The 16,786-nt window shown below is 40.3% G+C and overlaps 3 protein-coding genes across 9 annotated transcripts; 2 read left to right on the top strand and 1 right to left on the bottom strand.

The window, feature by feature from the left end:
• Positions 1 to 2,467: 2,467 nt before the first annotated feature.
• On the bottom strand, positions 2,468 to 9,215 carry LOC115735360 (transcription factor TGA9). Of its 6 annotated transcripts, none has more exons than XM_030666579.2 (13): positions 8,974 to 9,215; positions 8,711 to 8,894; positions 8,453 to 8,544; positions 7,956 to 8,020; positions 7,412 to 7,642; positions 6,767 to 6,808; positions 6,570 to 6,629; positions 6,371 to 6,448; positions 6,225 to 6,267; positions 5,245 to 5,516; positions 4,469 to 4,690; positions 2,965 to 3,107; positions 2,468 to 2,849 (listed from the first exon to the last, which is right to left on the bottom strand). In XM_030666579.2, exons 2-13 carry the CDS (start codon positions 8,815 to 8,817, stop codon positions 2,762 to 2,764), a joined length of 1,443 nt encoding a protein of 480 aa, XP_030522439.1. In that variant the 5' UTR covers positions 8,818 to 8,894; positions 8,974 to 9,215; the 3' UTR covers positions 2,468 to 2,761. The 6 variants fall into 6 exon arrangements, with proteins under 6 accessions (XP_030522439.1, XP_030522436.1, XP_030522437.1 ...); XM_030666576.2 differs by having other exon boundaries at positions 7,956 to 8,032; positions 8,711 to 8,877; positions 8,974 to 9,212; XM_030666577.2 differs by having other exon boundaries at positions 7,956 to 8,032; positions 8,966 to 9,212.
• A 2,956-nt stretch (positions 9,216 to 12,171) lies between these two features.
• On the top strand, positions 12,172 to 14,701 carry LOC115735361 (60S ribosomal protein L10a-like). 2 transcript variants are annotated; one of them, XM_030666582.2, is made up of 7 exons: positions 12,172 to 12,247; positions 12,538 to 12,580; positions 13,400 to 13,619; positions 13,722 to 13,887; positions 14,036 to 14,241; positions 14,375 to 14,463; positions 14,500 to 14,701. In XM_030666582.2, exons 2-6 carry the CDS (start codon positions 12,576 to 12,578, stop codon positions 14,426 to 14,428), a joined length of 651 nt encoding a protein of 216 aa, XP_030522442.1. In that variant the 5' UTR covers positions 12,172 to 12,247; positions 12,538 to 12,575; the 3' UTR covers positions 14,429 to 14,463; positions 14,500 to 14,701. The 2 variants fall into 2 exon arrangements, with proteins under 2 accessions (XP_030522442.1, XP_048139698.1); XM_048283741.1 differs by lacking the exon at positions 12,172 to 12,247 and adding an exon at positions 12,347 to 12,365 and having other exon boundaries at positions 12,537 to 12,580; positions 14,375 to 14,701.
• Positions 14,702 to 15,887: 1,186 nt separating this feature from the next.
• On the top strand, positions 15,888 to 16,688 carry LOC115735481 (ferredoxin, root R-B1-like). Its single transcript, XM_030666738.2, has 2 exons — positions 15,888 to 16,467; positions 16,504 to 16,688. The coding sequence occupies exon 1, from the start codon at positions 15,988 to 15,990 to the stop codon at positions 16,450 to 16,452; it is 465 nt and encodes a 154-aa protein (XP_030522598.1). The 5' UTR covers positions 15,888 to 15,987; the 3' UTR covers positions 16,453 to 16,467; positions 16,504 to 16,688.
• The last annotated feature ends 98 nt before the right edge of the window (positions 16,689 to 16,786 follow it).

The following is a 16,786-nucleotide window of genomic DNA, read 5'->3' on the forward strand; positions in this document are numbered from 1 at the left end:
GGTTCGGTAGGGTTCGGTTGTTTCGGAGGTGCTGAAAATGAACGATTCAAAAAATTATTTTTAATTAATCACTTATTTCTTTTACAAACAAAAAACATTATGATGTAATCGAAAAAAAAATTATTAACTAATTATTCCGAGCGATAAAAATAAATATTTTTGGAAAAATAATTTTTAAATTATTTATTTTTTACGAAATAATAGAGTGAAAACGTAGTTTTGGTTTCTCACACGTTCCTTCCTTGCAAAGTCGTGACGGAAGCAGCAATACCCTTTGACAAATTAAAATAGAATTCGAGACCTAATCTAAAAAGGACGTGTCCCATTAGTCTTAGAGAAAAGTCGCCTTTGCTTCCTACTTCTCTTATGGGTGCGGGGTGAGTGAAGGCACGCCGACAGTGATGGACAGTGCCAAATTAATTAATTTTATTCGCAGTGTTAATCTATGTTCGATTTTAATGGAATCCAAAAGTTAGAGACGCCAAACCAAAAAAAAAAAAAAAAAAAAATTCTCAGTCGAAACAAAATAAATAAATAAAAAATAGGATAGCTCCCCGTTTTAATTTAAAGAACAAAAAGAGAGTAACCACTCCAAAAAAACCTTGTCATTTTGTCATTTTCCCTCCTAATAATCACCAACAATTGATGCCATGGAAGAGCAATCTGTTTGTCCCCGACCATCTAAGGCCTCAATTGAGCGTTCGGTTGAACTGTTTCCCGTCGTGTTAAAATCAACCGCTTTGTCCGTGAGTCCGACGTGTCGAGGAATGTTAAAAGTTGAAACCATTTACTCGAAAATAATCTATGTTACATAATGCTCATGGATGAAAATCCCTGCAAAGATTTGTTGTTTACGACACTCTCAATCTGTAGAAGTTGTTCAATGAATAAAGTAATTTCATATCAATCTGGAGACACACATTAATTTAAAAAAATCGATGGGTCTCCAAACTTTTTCAGTTTTTATAACCATGTCGGCAGAAGATCATCTGTGTATTCATATTAAATGAATAATCAAAGTAAAGAAGCAGAAACTCTCAATCTGCCTCGTCCTATTTGAAACGAGAAACGCATAATTATTCACAACCACTTCCATTAATGAAAAAGGAATGAAAGAAAGAGGCAAAGCCCTCGCACCCACCACCCCAGATTTTCTCCTTGTCAGCACCAAATATATATAATGTGTTCTTTTCTTGTATGAAGAGGACAACAATGTCATGTCATTAGTTAAATGGGATTTTGCTTCCTGCTCAACTCGGTCCTTTCTTCATATTCTAACAACAAAATGAACGTCTTCTTTTGCAACCACTTCACGCAAATGCAAGAAAACCGCCGCACCTCCACTTCCCAACCATCCATACATCTCTCTCTCTCTCTCTCTCTCTCTCTCTCTCTCTCTCTCTCTCTCTCTCAAAAGTGCAATTGTATGCATTCAATGTTCCCCACATGGGTATGAATGCCATTACTACATACATGATGAGCTTGTAGCAGGGAAAAGTATAAAAAAAAAAAAGTCTAGATCTATTGCATTGGTGTTAATTCGGTCATAAAACATCAAATTGGACTAACTTAGTCGTAAACCTTTTGAAAATTTGCCAATGTAGTACATCCAGCCAATTTTGGTCGGAAATTGCCGACATATACGCAGGACGTCCTACATGGAATGACCGACGCTAGCGTTGACAATTTTTAATTTTTTTAAAAATTTTTTTACATGTTCTTTTTTCTTTTCGTTCCTTTTTCTTTTTCTTCCCAACTGTGTGCTTGCAAGGTCGCCGACCTACCATCTTCGGTTGCTCGCTTGAATCCCGAACGAGGGTGTTAACCCTTGCCTAGATCCGGGCAAGGGCTCGACACCCGCTTGGATCTTGGCGAGGCCGCTTTCACCCTTGCCTGTATGTGGGCGAAGGCTCGACGCCCTTGCCTATGGCCGGCGATCTCATCGGCCAGATTAGTAAATGGAAGAATGAAAAATAAAAGAAAAAAGCATAAATTTTTTTTAAAAAAAATTAGAAAACGTTATCAAATTTTTTTTCCACGTCAGCACTTTATTGTGTCATTTAGAACAACCGATGTTCATGTCGGTAATTCGACCAAATTGATAGGATGAACTATATTGGCAAATCGTCAAAAGATTTAGGATTTAATTCGTTCAAAAACGTTTAAGACCGAATTGACACCAATGCAATATGTGTCGGACTTTTTTGGCTTGTGATATGTCTATCAAAAGCTTGCCCTAGCTTTGTAGCAAAGTCAACGGTTATTCAATAGATAACTTCTCATTTTAAGTGAAGATAATGTTAAGAGACGCACACAAGAAAATATATACATATAAGAATTTATGTTTGTCGATATAAGTACATGTACTAGTTAAATAGGCCAAGGCTTTGAGATTATTCATGAAATTACCTTGTTTCTCCTCAGATATTATTACTGTATAGCTTGTGCTTTTGGGAAAAGAAGGATGGCATAAGAATATCGTACACAACAAAGATACTCCGATGGCGAAGATTTTGTTCCTTTTTCTCTTTCTTTATAGCCCAGTTCACCAGAAGCTTCCCCATGCACATACATTTTGATTACATTCATTTACATGACAAGAAAACAGACGACATTGGATATATAAACACTAAAATTTCCTATCCTCCTAAAAGAGAAGCTCCTAGTAATTTTCGTAGAACCCGTGTATCGGGGAGAGGTCGTCGTTCTTGATCTGATCGATCAGGTTCAGCTCTCGCTCGCTCGGTCCGACATGGGACGATCAAAAGTTGGAGAAGTGGTTTTGCGTAGCCTGAACGATTTGCAGATCTGCTGATGTTTGGCGCGAACTATCATCATTCATCATGTTCCTGACCAAAACCAAGTTATTTATGGTAGTCAGATGCAAGAACAACTTAAGACGACTGGATTAGTTTTGATAACTCGTTCAAAAAAAATCAGCAGCTAATGTACTGATAATCTCACTCTCGAGGACGAGACGCCCATAGAGAACTCAGTGCTCGCAGTCGTCCGTAATATTCTCCAATCACCAAAAAACAGCGCGCGGCTTGTCGAACCGTCAGTATCCGGCGCAAGTGATGAAGGGTCTGTTGCCTCAAGTTATCAGCCTGCAATTCTCAGCTACACAAGTAAGAAAACTCCTTCACGAAGTATAACAATGAGGTAGTAGACGATTAGTATCCGATAATATATATAATCCACCAAGAGCAAGTTGAAATAAAATTAAAATGCTAGCAGCTGCCGCACCTCGAGTCGTCTGGGCATCTCGAGACGAGGCCGCAGGCGAGGACGGGCAATGGCCGCGACCCTCGCCGGCCACAATTGGTGAAGGTAAGGAAAAGAAAAAAAGAAAAGAAGAAAGGAAAAGCGAAACGTAAAGGACAATAGAGATAAAAAAAATATTAAGACAATATTTAAAAAAAAAATATTCGGGCCAACGTCGGTCGCACCACATAGAACGGCCAGCGTCCACGTCAGCAATTTCTATCCAAATTTCATTAGATGGGCTGAATTGGCATAAATGCAAAATGTTGAGAACTCAATTAGCAAAAAACAAATGGTTTAGGATTAAGTCGACACAATTACAATAAATTAAAAAAAAAAATTTTTGGCTAATTTTCCCCCCTTTCAAAGGCCAACAACAATTCAAGAGGGCTACAAGCTCATGAAAGTTGTCATTTTCTTCAAATTTGGGCCATTTTGCAATCATAGAGATGAATAATCCTTTAAAATCTTGAACCCCATTTTCAAGTGGATGGCTTATCATTTTCCTCCCCATTATTTTAAAGTTTTGGCTTGATAGCCCTAGCTAGGGTTTCCTTTTCAACCGGCATCTCTTTCAAGCTTCAAGCAACCTTGTGGATGGTGACATTCAGAGAGACATGGTAAGAAGAATCAACACCAAACCCTGGTTATTCAACATGCTAATGGACTTCTTTACACCACAAAGAAGACATTACTTTTTACAACACAAGAATCATGGGTAAAAAGAAAACAAAGTCATGGTGTAAATATTTCTTAAAATTAAGTTTAAAGAACTAGAATTGTTTCAGGCTTTCAGCTATGGCATATATATAGTGGGGGATCATCGTTGACCAAATCTGATGGAGACCGCCAACAGTTGTATATCTAATCAAAGTATTAATATGATAATCAAAGATAGATATTCATCTAACCACGAATCAGCACCAAAACTGATGGAGGGTTATGCACCATATAATAAAATAAGAATTTTTTTTAAAAAAAAACTGGGATTCTTGTATTTAATCTCAGAAAGTCAAACAAGAGGTTAAAATCAAGGTGACGTAAATCGAGCTTCAGTTGCACGTTAGCATAGTAGTTGTACCTTAGCTTATGCTAATTTCTGCTCTACAACCTTCATAAGTTTGCATGGGGGAATAAAGTTGCTCCGAGTTAAAAAAAAAAAAAAGGATTTTTTTTTCTTGCCGCGCTAATTGACAATTTTTACCTGTCGAACGAAGCCTTCGAGGTTGGTTAACTTGCCCAAGGCGACAGCCATCTGTTGCATCCCCTCGATGCCGGGCCCGCCGGCAACGGTGTCAACGAGCGACTGCTGGAGCTGTTCTAGCCCCTGGGACAGCGCCTCCTCCGCCTGCTGAGACGAATGCTGGAGGCTGCATATTCCCATGAATTGTTGTTCCGTCAACGGATCTAATTGCGTTATTAATATCTGAGAACACAGACCAAACATAAAACATATGAACATCCGGGTCCTCATGTTATTAAGCAAGGAATCTATGTTTTTAATTTTTTTTGGAAGTGGCAATTTAACATGGAGGACAAAAATCTGCGGAGAATGATCATCCGAAGCACCCTGTAGAGGCAAGAAGAGCCTGGTTGAGAGAAGTGGGTCGGGCTTCAGAATTTTGGTGAGAGGCCATTTTGGTCAATTGACTGCTCTGGCTCCAGTAAATGTCACTTCTTCTTTTTCAGGACAGAAAAAGAAGTCTCCTAGAATCTAGGTTTAGCAAGTCAATGCTTTCATTATTCCCATGATTAAAGAAGATGCCTTGCCAAGAACTTTAAAGCTTTGTTTAGAACCCAAGAAAAGGATTCTTTTCTCTGGGAAGCATTATCACCCTTTGAAAGTCTATTAGAGTAAAGGACAATGTGTCCTTTGAAGAGAGAATATACCAGAGGCCAGAGTCCCTGCCAACATCATCCTCCCATACTACTATTCAGAAATTGCCAAAAGATGATTAGGAATCTATTAATACCACGGACCTTAATCAGTTCCGATGGCCGGAAACCGCCCATCCAAAGGAAGCAGCGCTCGGCTGGGGTGGTCCACACCCCGGTTATGAGGTGGAAGACATCGGACTTAGCGGCCACCCCTTTGAGCCTGAAAATCTCATCGTAGTGTGAAATGTAGCCATCTACTATCACTCTGAGATCATCATCGGTTAAATGTGCCTGGAGACCGGTTCTAAGCTCCAACATATGCCGGTGGTCGTCCTCCAACCATCTTGCATACTCCATATCAAATATTGCGGCTCCTAGATGGCATTGTATTCTTTCAATTATGGCGGTGATAAAACATTAAAAAAACTTGTAAGGCGGAAGCAAGTAAACTGTTCACCAGCATAGATTAATCAGTCACTGTGGCCAATTATCAGTCTTCTGCACTAGACTTTTTCAGGAGCAGAGTTTCTACTTTTTATAAAGCATACCTCATTGCTTTTGGTGCAGAGCAAATCAATTTGCTAAATGGGGCAACGGTGGTGGCAAATAGTCTATGTTATCATGGCATATGAACTCTGGTTTATTCAGTCAAAAAATTGACTAGATTCAAAAGTACAACCAAGTCTTGCAAGACATGAATAAGAACTGAACGATTTTCTTTCAGTCAAACGAGGAATAGTCAGAAAGGGAATTTGGAAAAAAAATTTCAGGTGGTGTGTTAGACCAGGCAGCTCAATTATTTGGAAAAATTGACATTCTCGATCAGTTCATACTAGTCCAGGAGTTTGAAGTTTAGTTCGACAAAAACATCGCCCGACTGCTTTCGAAATCCTAAGACAGACTTTCAGACTACAAAACATTCCTGCCTAGTACCATTGATCACTGACAGGATATTTTGACCAAATCACGAGAAAATACGAAGTCCCTTTTGCTAGATTTTATTCTTTCTTAGTTAAAAATCTTGCTTTGAACACTTTCAAGGAGAGAATTAATTTGTGCAGATGAAGCCATCGAAGACTCACCAGAGCTTATATTAGAGCCGCCGCATGCACCCATGAAGAACCCCTGCAGAAGAGCCGCGAAAATTTGCTTTCACTCATTAATATCAAAGAAAATAGTTATGGCCACAAAAATCTCGGTAAAATAATATGTTTTTAGACTTGAAAACCTGAGAGCGTGCCCGGTGAAGGTCTTGTTCTAACTGAGTGAGCTTTATTCTACTTGATTCTAGCTGCTGAACGTAAGCCTGTCGAAAGAAAATGAAAGAGTAAACATTAGCGGGCTCTTTAAAGTTTACATTTTTCTACTTGATGGAATAGATTTCTTATTTTATCATTCAGATTTCAAAGCTGTAGAAGATGGCAGACCTTTTTCCTGAGACGGCTCTTTCTTGCAGCTTCCCTGTTTTGGGCCAAACGTCTCAATGTCTGAAACCAAATGAATATGGTTCATCTAGAAAGTCAAGATCAAAGTGAAGAACAATTGAAAAAAGGACATGATCTCGTGTAGCCCAAAAAGAAAAAGAAAAAGAAAAAAAAGGAACAAGTGCTAATGAACTTGGAACCTTAGCATCAAGTTGCTTCTCTGAGGTGGAGCCTCCTTTTCTCTGAAACATTTTTTAAACAAAAAAAAAAACCAATTATTGGTATGATATGAGGAGTTGTTAAATGCAATGCAAGATCAGTGACAATGACCCTAGCATTTGATCAAAACAAAAATTTGAAGAGAATAAAGAAGAGGTGGGTTGGAAAGCATGCTAGTTCCAATCCTGGTTTTCAAAGGGGAAGAGATCAGTTGATAATGTTGTTTAATTTATCAAGATGGCACAGATCTAATACAGCATTCTTTCCATGTTTCATGAACCCTTTCAAAAATGAACATTAAGCCTAAAATCTTTTCATAAGGGAAAAGACTCTTTTTTTTTTTTTTTCAATTTCTCCCAAAATCTTTTTTCATCAATCAGGATAAGGAACAGTGGTAGCTCCTCTAAAGATCCTGCCTAAACATTATCTTTGTGTATTACCACTGTTCGTACCTTTTCCTGGGAACTTTATTTTTGTGTATTACTACTGTTTGTACCTTTTCCTGAGCACTTTGGGATCTGTTTTATCTGTAGAAAGAGAGGGAGGGAGGGAGAGAGAAGCTAGGGATGTGGTAAAGCAGAGAGAAGGTGTCGGAGATCAATGAACTGAAGTATAAAGTAAAAAACCTTGTCTTGGGGTGCTTTGGAAGCTGATTGACTTGGAGAGGGTAGAGGAGATGTGTCACTTGCTGTCATGTCCATTGGCTTTTGCAGCTTCCGATGATCCAAAGAAGATGATGCCTTGGCACTGACTGGCGACTCTGCTTCTCTCTGAGCCTCAGCTATGCTCGAAGAAAGAGTGTTGGTGTTCACACCCGATCCTGAGTCAGTGCTCTCTCCTCCTGACTTCGAACTTCCCTGGGATTAACAAGAAGAAAACACATTCATCAGCACAAAAAGATTTCAAGTCCCAACCTTTTCATCAAATCACGTCCTAACATGATAAAAACCACTGAACCCACCAGTATCTCCAAGAGAAAAATCAGAAGTTGTCCAAAGAAGCAAAGAGAAATTTACTCTAGGAAAGAACAGAGCTGAGAACTTGAGAGGGTGACTGATCAGTACACACCAAAGGGTGTCTCAAGAATGCGTAATATAACTAGAAGCCTTGAACCGCCCGAGTTAAGAGACATGGTCAAAGTAGGAGAAAGAAAGGAAACAAGGTACTAACCCTTGGGGTATGCTGGAGTCTTATTGGCCATGAAGGGAACATGTCCAGAGTGGCCGCAGGCCTGCCTGTATATAAAGCTGCAAGAGAATCACCCCGTAACAGCAAAAATCTCAGAGGATCACAGTAAGTAGAGAAAATATAAAGACAACCAAAAGATTTTGTTTTTCTTTCGAAACGTGAAGAAAAAGAAAAAAGCAGAGACTGAAACCTAATCCATCTTCTCTCTCTGCTTCCTTTTTCTTGCAGTTACGGATTCAGTAAGAAAATCATGGCTGGGGTAAGGTCAGGTTTCTAAATTTGTGTACTCATGCCATTCCGCTCTCAGTCCCAGAAATGATTACTATATCACAAATGGAAAATTCGCCAAACCCCACGCTGAAACCATTTTCAAACTTCCCTCTCTGCCTCACGCGCATAAAGGATACAACTGGTTGTTCTTAATGAGACGTCACTGGAGAGGAAAAAATGTGAGAGATGGAGAGTTTCCATGTTCGTACGTGCTTTTGCTTCATCATTTCTGAGGTTAGCTCCTTGCAGCACAATTGCCTCTTCTAGCTCTCCAAAATCAAAAGCAGATCCTTCTTGATTACTGAAACAGAGAGAACTAATGGTCAATGCCCCTATAAAGAAACCAGTCTCTTTCCTTTGTTTTAAAGAGAGAACTCAGTTCCACTTTGAGAAGAAGGAAAAGTTCAGAGTCGGATGAGGCGGGTGAAGAGAAGAGAGTGTTGGGTTGGGTTGGGTTGGGTTCATACATGAAAGTGCTGGGATTGTTGATTCCATGATAAACCGAGTAAGGGATGTGGTGAGTTGATGGCCCTGTTTCTGATAGACCGATCTCGCCAATCCTTTGGCTCGCCATGCAGGACTTGTTCTGCGCTCAGAGCCGGACTATGTTCATCTCCCCGACACCAACAATGAACTGCAGCACAGAAGAAGCTGAGAAACAAGAACAACATCTGATGGTTGTAAGAAAAACTTATGGACTTGTTCTTATCAAGGAAACACACCTCTTTACCTCGATTTTCGCGGAAAGAAACTCGTTTCAGGGAATAACCCAACAGCCAGCCAGAGAGAGATGGATGAGAAGAAAGAGAGTTAGAAACAGAAGAAATCAGAGCTTGATTGTCAAAATATAAATAAGTAGCCACAAGTCGGGTCCACCCTTCAGACCCTCTCTCTCTCTCTCTCTCTCTCTCTCCTTTTTGTGACTTTTGAAGCTTGATCCTTCATGGACGTCTCTATCTCTCCTCTTTTTTCCCTCCTTCTCTGTGAAGAAACCTCACTGATCTTTAGTCTGCTCAGCTTTGTGTTGCCTGCGTTATGACCCACTCATAGTACAGAAAAATATTGTCCTATCAGGGCCCTGGACATGCCACCTCTGCTTGTGGGGGTTGGAAGAAGAATTGATATGCCAAGAACAATTAAAGATGAAATATTTTCATATGCATATTATTCTTTTCTTTAAAAAGAAGGAAATTGAGGTGGGGTCTCTGGGATGAACCCACTCGAATCACTGGATCTTACTGCATTTCTCTCTCTCGTGTAACCGCCTGGGCCTTCTATTTGGCCCTTTTACTGGACTTTTTTCAGGGATTGCAAGTACTTGCATGAACAGAAAATGAGTAGATAAAGAAGCGATTTTTTATTAGTGAAAAATACAGAGAGAAGAGATGGAGATGAGACAAGATGATCTTTCACGAAAGAAAGGCAAGAAAAGAGGGATCAATGTCAAAAGGAGGACCTCTAAAGGGGTTTTCAATTGTTCTTTTTCATGCCCTGAAGAGTGAAACTGAGCCCCCCATTGACACCTAAGACCTTTATGAAAGAGAGGGTACTTAAAGTTTCTATTCATGCCTCTTCAACTTCCCAATAAAATATTTAATCTGCAGACAATATCCACTTGCCTTGTGAATTCTGCTCTTTGAGATGGATTTGTTTGGTGTTATCCCCCATGGTTGACATGTCAACATCCACTCCCTGTCAATCACCTAAAACCATCGCAACATTTGAGATTCTTTCCTATTAATGGAAATTTATAAAACCCTTCTCTTCTTCTTTTCTTAGAGGCGGGTCCTGCACAAAGTCCCATGCAAGAATGAGCTTCATCATCTTCCTTATTGCTCCTGATCTGGGTCCTTACTATTGCATAGGGTGGTTGTGTTTGTTGGACATGGCCTATGGACAAAAACAAAATCTTGCCCGGGTTGCAGCGCGAAAAGAGCAAAAGAAACTGGGACACATGTTAAAGAATCTCTACCTAAAAGACTTGTATTAGTGATTGAGCAAAGCATTATTGGGGATACACAGACAGGTGGTTTCTTGTCTCTGTCTCTCTATGTATGAATATGTTTATGTCTGGTGTGTGGGGGCTGAATTGGACCCATGAATTTCTTCCATAAAGAGGTGGAAACAAATATTCTGATGCTGTGTTCATCTGCTATTTTTGGCAGATTTTCTTTCGGAACCAATGATTGGGATGCAAGAAAAGGCGGTCGGATTCAATAGGGCAAGCAGTGCAGGGATTGGGTGATGCATACTTGATAGCAGTTTGCTCAAAAAGCACCTCACTTTCTGGGTTTAGAGATTCCAGAAACCTAGTATTCAGTATTTTGGGTCATTAATCCCACTATTAGATTGCCTCTTGATGTGCGTTAACAAGTTAAGGCAATTTCTCTCTCTCTCTCTGCTACCTTACTTGCCTTTTTTAACCTCTTAGTGGTTTATGATCCTGGGATTAAGAAGTTGAGGAAGCCGGAGGTCGGACAGTTTCGTTCGTTGAATCAAATCGACAGTGAACTTTGTCGAACAAGCCAAGCGAGCCCAAGTTCTGTGAGCATTAGTCTTCTCTCCAGTAACCATAAGATCCTGATTATATGGTGTTTAATCCGCAAAGACCACAGATGACAATTACATGCTAAGAGGCTCTCTCATTTTTAGCAACCTGTGGATGTTAATGCTAATCAATTTATCTCCACTCAAATTGAGTCCTCAATTTTAGTCCTTTTCTCCTTTGGTTTTTTTTTTTTTTGGGGGGGGCCGGGGCGCATAACACACGATTTGCAGTCTTCAAGTAGATACACTGTCTCACCTAACAGATCACCATCATTATGATAATCATCTACTCTTTACTATTCATACTTTCATTCGATTCTCATAATCCTGCCTTCAAGTCCATCAGTTGCTCCTTACGAGGAATTAACGGTATCGAATCAGATAAAAAATTTCGATTTGCCGATTTAGCGGAAGGGTTTTGAATCGAAGATTTCTTTTGTAGAACTATAAGACTATGTTCATCTATCGGTTCAAAAGACATGATCCAATATACGTTAGAGCCCAACTTCCATTGTTTAATCCATGTCCAATGAGAATATGCACCTTCCAAGCAACCTAATCAAGATGTCACAATGGATTTTCATCAAAGCATTCGCAATGGATTTTCAACTAAACATTCTTTGTTTTTTTTTTTATATATAATGGCTGTAATTAATGTAACTGTCTCTTAATTGTCTTTGTCTGGTATGATGGAGATATGCATTCTCAATCCCCAGTCAATGTATGGCCTCCAAAGTGAAAGGTCTCACTTTCTCATATTATTGCAGCCTCAGTGTCAACGAGGTTTAAAACCAAACCCCAATTGAAATTAATGGTATAGTGATTGGTTTGATTTTTTTTCATTCTAAATTAAATTACAGACGCGTAAAAATAAACCGAAAACATATCTCCAATCCGACTCATAACTTCCTTATTGGCACCGTTCTGAATCACGGCGTTATTACGCTACATATTTTCCTCGGCACCTCTATTCGGTGGATCACAAGTTATGGACATGATCTACTTACGACTTAATGAAATATTTAACACGAATGATACCCTTATTTGATAATCCACCGATCAGAACAGTGGACGGATACATGAACCTTCTTCAATATCAGTTTTGGAGCGCCGCTGTTTATTTTTCTTTCTCGAGTTCACATTTGCTTTTGTACTTTCAATAAATTTGAAGAATAGGAGATGAGATGGACCCTCTGGAAGTTTTCATCGTCAGACTCCGCATATGGCATGAGAGTTATTCATGAACCTTTAGCTCAAGAAGAAGACGATAATGGCGAACTTCTTTATCAGTAGGCCCACAAAAGGGTCGAGCTTGGGAACGATGGCCCAGGTCCAAGAAACCAAAGCCCAAATTCTTGCTAGGGTTTTGGTCCCCACCTCTGCTTCCGCACCATATATATCCGAAACCAAGCTCTACAGAAAACCCTAGTGGCGGATTTCGCTCTCTCTAGTCTCCGGTACGCTCTGCCTCTCAGCTTTACGTCTTTGCATCAGGTTTCAGTGTCGACGCACTGTTGTTCTTTCTCCGTAGCTGAATCATTTGCTTCAATTCGGAGCCTCTGTGAAGTAGAACAGGCTAAAGTTTGGGTTTTTCATTTTTTGAAAAAAAGCTTTATAGTATGGCGTTTCTTCTTAGTTCTTATTTGATCAGATGAGTATTGGCTGATCTAGAGGCTCAGCAAGTGTTATTGACCGGTCTCGAGACTGTTTTGAAACGGTTCTGTTTTTCGTTCAATTTTGATCGCAGGAGGCAAATCTTTGGACGGGCCCTAGAAAGGACAAAAAATGAGGTATGCCACGGCTCAGCTTGCTTTGTGATGGAAAACTGGTGTCTCTGGTTTTGGTTTTGTTTCTCTTTGCTGTGCTGGATTAAGTCTTGAATTTGCCGTTCCCTTTGCTCGAGATAGCTAGGTAATTGCAGAGATCGTTCGAGATGAGTTAGCTGAAGGGTGCTTGGTTATGTTCTTCTTAGTTAATAGTCAAATGGGTTTGTGAGTAGATTGAGTCATTGCAGTGATCGATTGATTGAGATTAATTAGCCAAAGGGTGTAGTTAGTATTCCAATGGTTTATAATTAGCTCAAGCCATCCTAGGAAAACCTTAATCCATTTGAATGTGGAGCATCTCTCACTAGGCTCGATTCTTCTCATTATGTTTTGGCTAATCTTGTCTTTGGTTGAGGTAATATCGGCACTATAGACGTCAGTTGCTCATCATTGGAAAAGTTGCAATCAGTGGTTAAATTTCCTAGTAGCATCTTGCCCTAGTCTATACTGCTTGTAGAATGCAGCTGGCATCAGGGATGTTCAAATTGCTGAGAAATGTCGCTGGAAGCTGTAGCTTGCATTCTTCTGTATTGCATTTTCACAGACCCTATTGTGGGGCTGCGCTGAACCCAAAAGATAGCTGGTATGCTCATGTGGATGCCGTGTTTGAACATCCTCGCAGAGCATCTGCACAATATGGTGTAGTTGTAATGTTACTTATCGAAACCTACAGGAGAAATTTGGAGTTGAAACTAATACATTTGGGAATCTCTCCTGAATATTATGCTTGTTTAGTTCATGCTTTTATATTGCTCTGACCTTTGATTTTTCCCTCACTTCCAGTAAGCTTCAAAGCGACGCATTAAGAGAAGCTATCTCAGGTATAAAAAATGATTGTAATGAGAAGAAACGTAATTTTACCGAGACAATCGAGCTTCAGATTGGATTGAAGAACTATGATCCACAGAAAGATAAGCGTTTCAGTGGTTCTGTTAAGTTACCACACATTCCTCGCCCTAAGATGAAAGTCTGCATGCTTGGTGATGCTCAACACGTTGAAGAAGTAAGTACGTTGCAATTGCAATTCACCTCTTATATTTTGGTCTCCGGCGTCGGGTAAACTATTCTCAAAGAAACGCCATTCATGCCTTTTGTCCTGCTGCAGGCAGAGAAGATTGGCCTGGATTATATGGACGTCGAAGGGTTGAAGAAGCTGAATAAGAACAAGAAGTTGGTTAAGAAACTAGCAAAGAAGTACCATGCTTTTTTGGCATCGGAAGCTGTGATCAAGCAGATTCCTCGTCTTCTGGGCCCTGGTTTGAACAAGGCAGGCAAGTTTTTTCCTTCATATGCGGCGGCGGTGATTCTCCCACCTAAGTGAAATCCAGTTTATGCATTAGTAGTTTTTTTTTTTTTAGTCTCTGAACTTGATGCTATAGGGTCTGCAGAAGATGCTTATAATGTTTAAAATTAATGCAGGGAAGTTTCCCACCCTTGTCACCCATCAGGAGTCCCTCGATGCCAAAGTTAACGAGACAAAGGCTATGGTGAAGTTCCAACTCAAGAAGGTGCTCTGCATGGGCGTTGCTGTCGGTAACCTCTCCATGGAGGAGAAGCAGATCTTCCAGAATGTTCAACTTAGTGTGAACTTCCTGGTTTCGTTGTTGAAGAAGAATTGGCAAAATGTGAGTGAATTCGTCTCTCAATGTTTACGAAGATGCCTATTTACAAAATTGGTCTAAGCCATTTTTCTCATCCTGTGGATTCGATTTTTCTGTTCTCTGTTCATGCTGATGGGATTTCTCCTCCTGTTGTCAGGTCAAGTGCCTCTACCTGAAAAGCACCATGGGGAAGCCATACCGAATCTTCTGAGATGTCCAATGTATTTGTAGGGAGTTGCTAGATAAGAGAGACCTTGTGTGCCCACCCCCCCAAAAACCATTGAGAAAGTTACGTTGGTGTTCTTTCTTGTCAGCTGTTTTTGCTAAAAGTTTTGGAATTTAATGACAATCTTTGGTCGGAATGTTGCAGTTCGTTATGTAGTTTTCTGTCAAATGTTTTAATTATCTTGGGCTGGACTCGTGATGCATGTAAAATCAGAATACTGTAACACCTCGTCTTAGTTCAAGTTTTTTCTTTGTAGATGCTATAAAGAGGTCTCTTTGGAATTGGTCCATAGCTAATCATATGATCTAATTATGAAGATTCTCAAAGCTATCAAAGCATGTATCCCCTTAATTTTTTCTCGAAAGGGTTGGTGCTCTCTTTTAATTTTTTTTTAAAGATATAATCAAGTCATAAAATTCGCCATAGAATTATAATTAAGTCGTAAAAGTTTCAAAAAAGTATAATCAAGTTATTTCATTAATTTTGCCAAATTTGGTAAATAATTTTAAGATTTGATTGTCTTTTTTTAAAGTCCTAAAATTTAATTTATAATAAATTTTAAGACTTTCGGCAGGTTAATTTTTATACGTAATCAATTCAGTTCTTCGGCTCCTTTGGAGCCAGCAACGTGTAAGGGTTGTGTGTTGCTCGGCCATTCCACGGCTCTCAGGCCCTGCCAAAAGCCATCTCTCTCTCTCTCCCTCTCTCTCAAACTCTTCAGGATTCTAGAGAGCTCTCTCCTGCTGCTTATAAACACAAGTCACTTTCCGGAGCCATTCACTCTCCCCTCCAACCTTGCTGGCGTTTCCTCTGCTTCTGGTTGTTCCATTGTTCGCCGGGCTGCGTTGGTACTTCCTCTTCTTGCTTCCATACCCGTGTGTGTTGTTCTCTTTTACTTGTGCATGGTCTTGTTTTTCAACTGCTAGGCAAGTGTTCTAGGAGGGATCAACTTTTCCTAGATCCAGGATTGAAAGAAAAAAAAAAAAAAAAAACTGAGACAGAGAACTGGTTTATCGGGTCGGTTCCTATGCGGTTCGGTTCAACTCAAGTGGGTGGTTGGAGTAACGATTGGAGAGCACAGACTGCATTCAAATCGGTTGCTGCTTCTTATTTTGCTCCTGACATTGATTGCTCTAGTTTGCATTTACATAAAATAAAAATAAAAAAAAAACCGGATTGGTTTGCTTCCTAATCCATTACTGTTACAAGGCATACAAACACCAATTCATCTAGGATGATCTGACCTGTTTTCATATAATTTGGTGCCGCAAGTCTCGTGGGAATGTAAAAGCTTCACATTGGAAAAAAGAAGCCGTAAGTTTGTAACGTACAATTGCGAAAACTTTTGCACCAAGCATGAAGCAGTCGGTGGTAAGAATTGAGACAGCCTCGTAATTTCGGTACCGGTCGACAGACCTGTCGATCATCAGCTAATTGTTGGGGCTTCCTCTTTGGTGTATAAGATGAAAATTACTCGACTTGTGTAAGGTTATATTAGTACAGATTCGTTTGACGACGTGAACAGATAAAATCCAGGGACAAACATGTCGACCGTCGGAGGACTAGCAACCGCTTGCACTTTGGGAAGCCAACCCAAGAGGCGTTTCCAACCCACCGCTACCCTCATCAAGACCCCGCCCTCCTCTCTTGGGTCGGTGCAGCCCATCGCCAAGTCCTTGGGCCTGAGATCTCCGTGCGGCTTCCGGGCGTCCATGGCGGTGTACAAGGTGAAGCTGATCGGCCCTGACGGGGGCGAGCAGGAGATTGAGGCGTCCGACGACTCCTACATCTTGGACTCAGCCGAGAACGTGGGGCTCGAGCTGCCCTACTCGTGCCGGGCAGGCTCTTGCTCTACCTGCGCAGGGAAACTGGAGTCGGGGGCCGTGGACCAGTCCGAGGGCTCGTTCCTCGATGAGAACCAAATGGAGCAAGGGTACGTGCTCACTCGTGTTTCCTATCCAAAGTCCGATTGCGTGATCTACACACACAAGGAGGAAGAGGTTCACTAGACCCTTGATTGCATGCCTATTCGGACTATTTTTTCTTTTTCCCTAATCATGGCTCGTTCTTGATTTAGTTTAGTGTACCACGTGATCAATTCATGTAACAATGTATCACTTGATACATTGTAGTCTCACTATATTGATTATAGTTGAATAAGAAGCACTCTTTGTAAGTTCTTGAAATGCTTCCGAATACGGAGTATATTCATATAGCCCACTACAATATAGCATATTTAGTGCTCTACTTGTTTTTTCAATCGGTGACCGGCTAGAGGAAGAAGACAAGACAAAGAAAGAAACGAAAAAAAAAAAAGGAAAATATTAAAATATGACCGAAAAT

This window comes from Rhodamnia argentea, chromosome 8, assembly GCF_020921035.1.
Source record: "Rhodamnia argentea isolate NSW1041297 chromosome 8, ASM2092103v1, whole genome shotgun sequence".
In the NCBI taxonomy this organism is placed as follows: domain Eukaryota; kingdom Viridiplantae; phylum Streptophyta; class Magnoliopsida; order Myrtales; family Myrtaceae; genus Rhodamnia; species Rhodamnia argentea.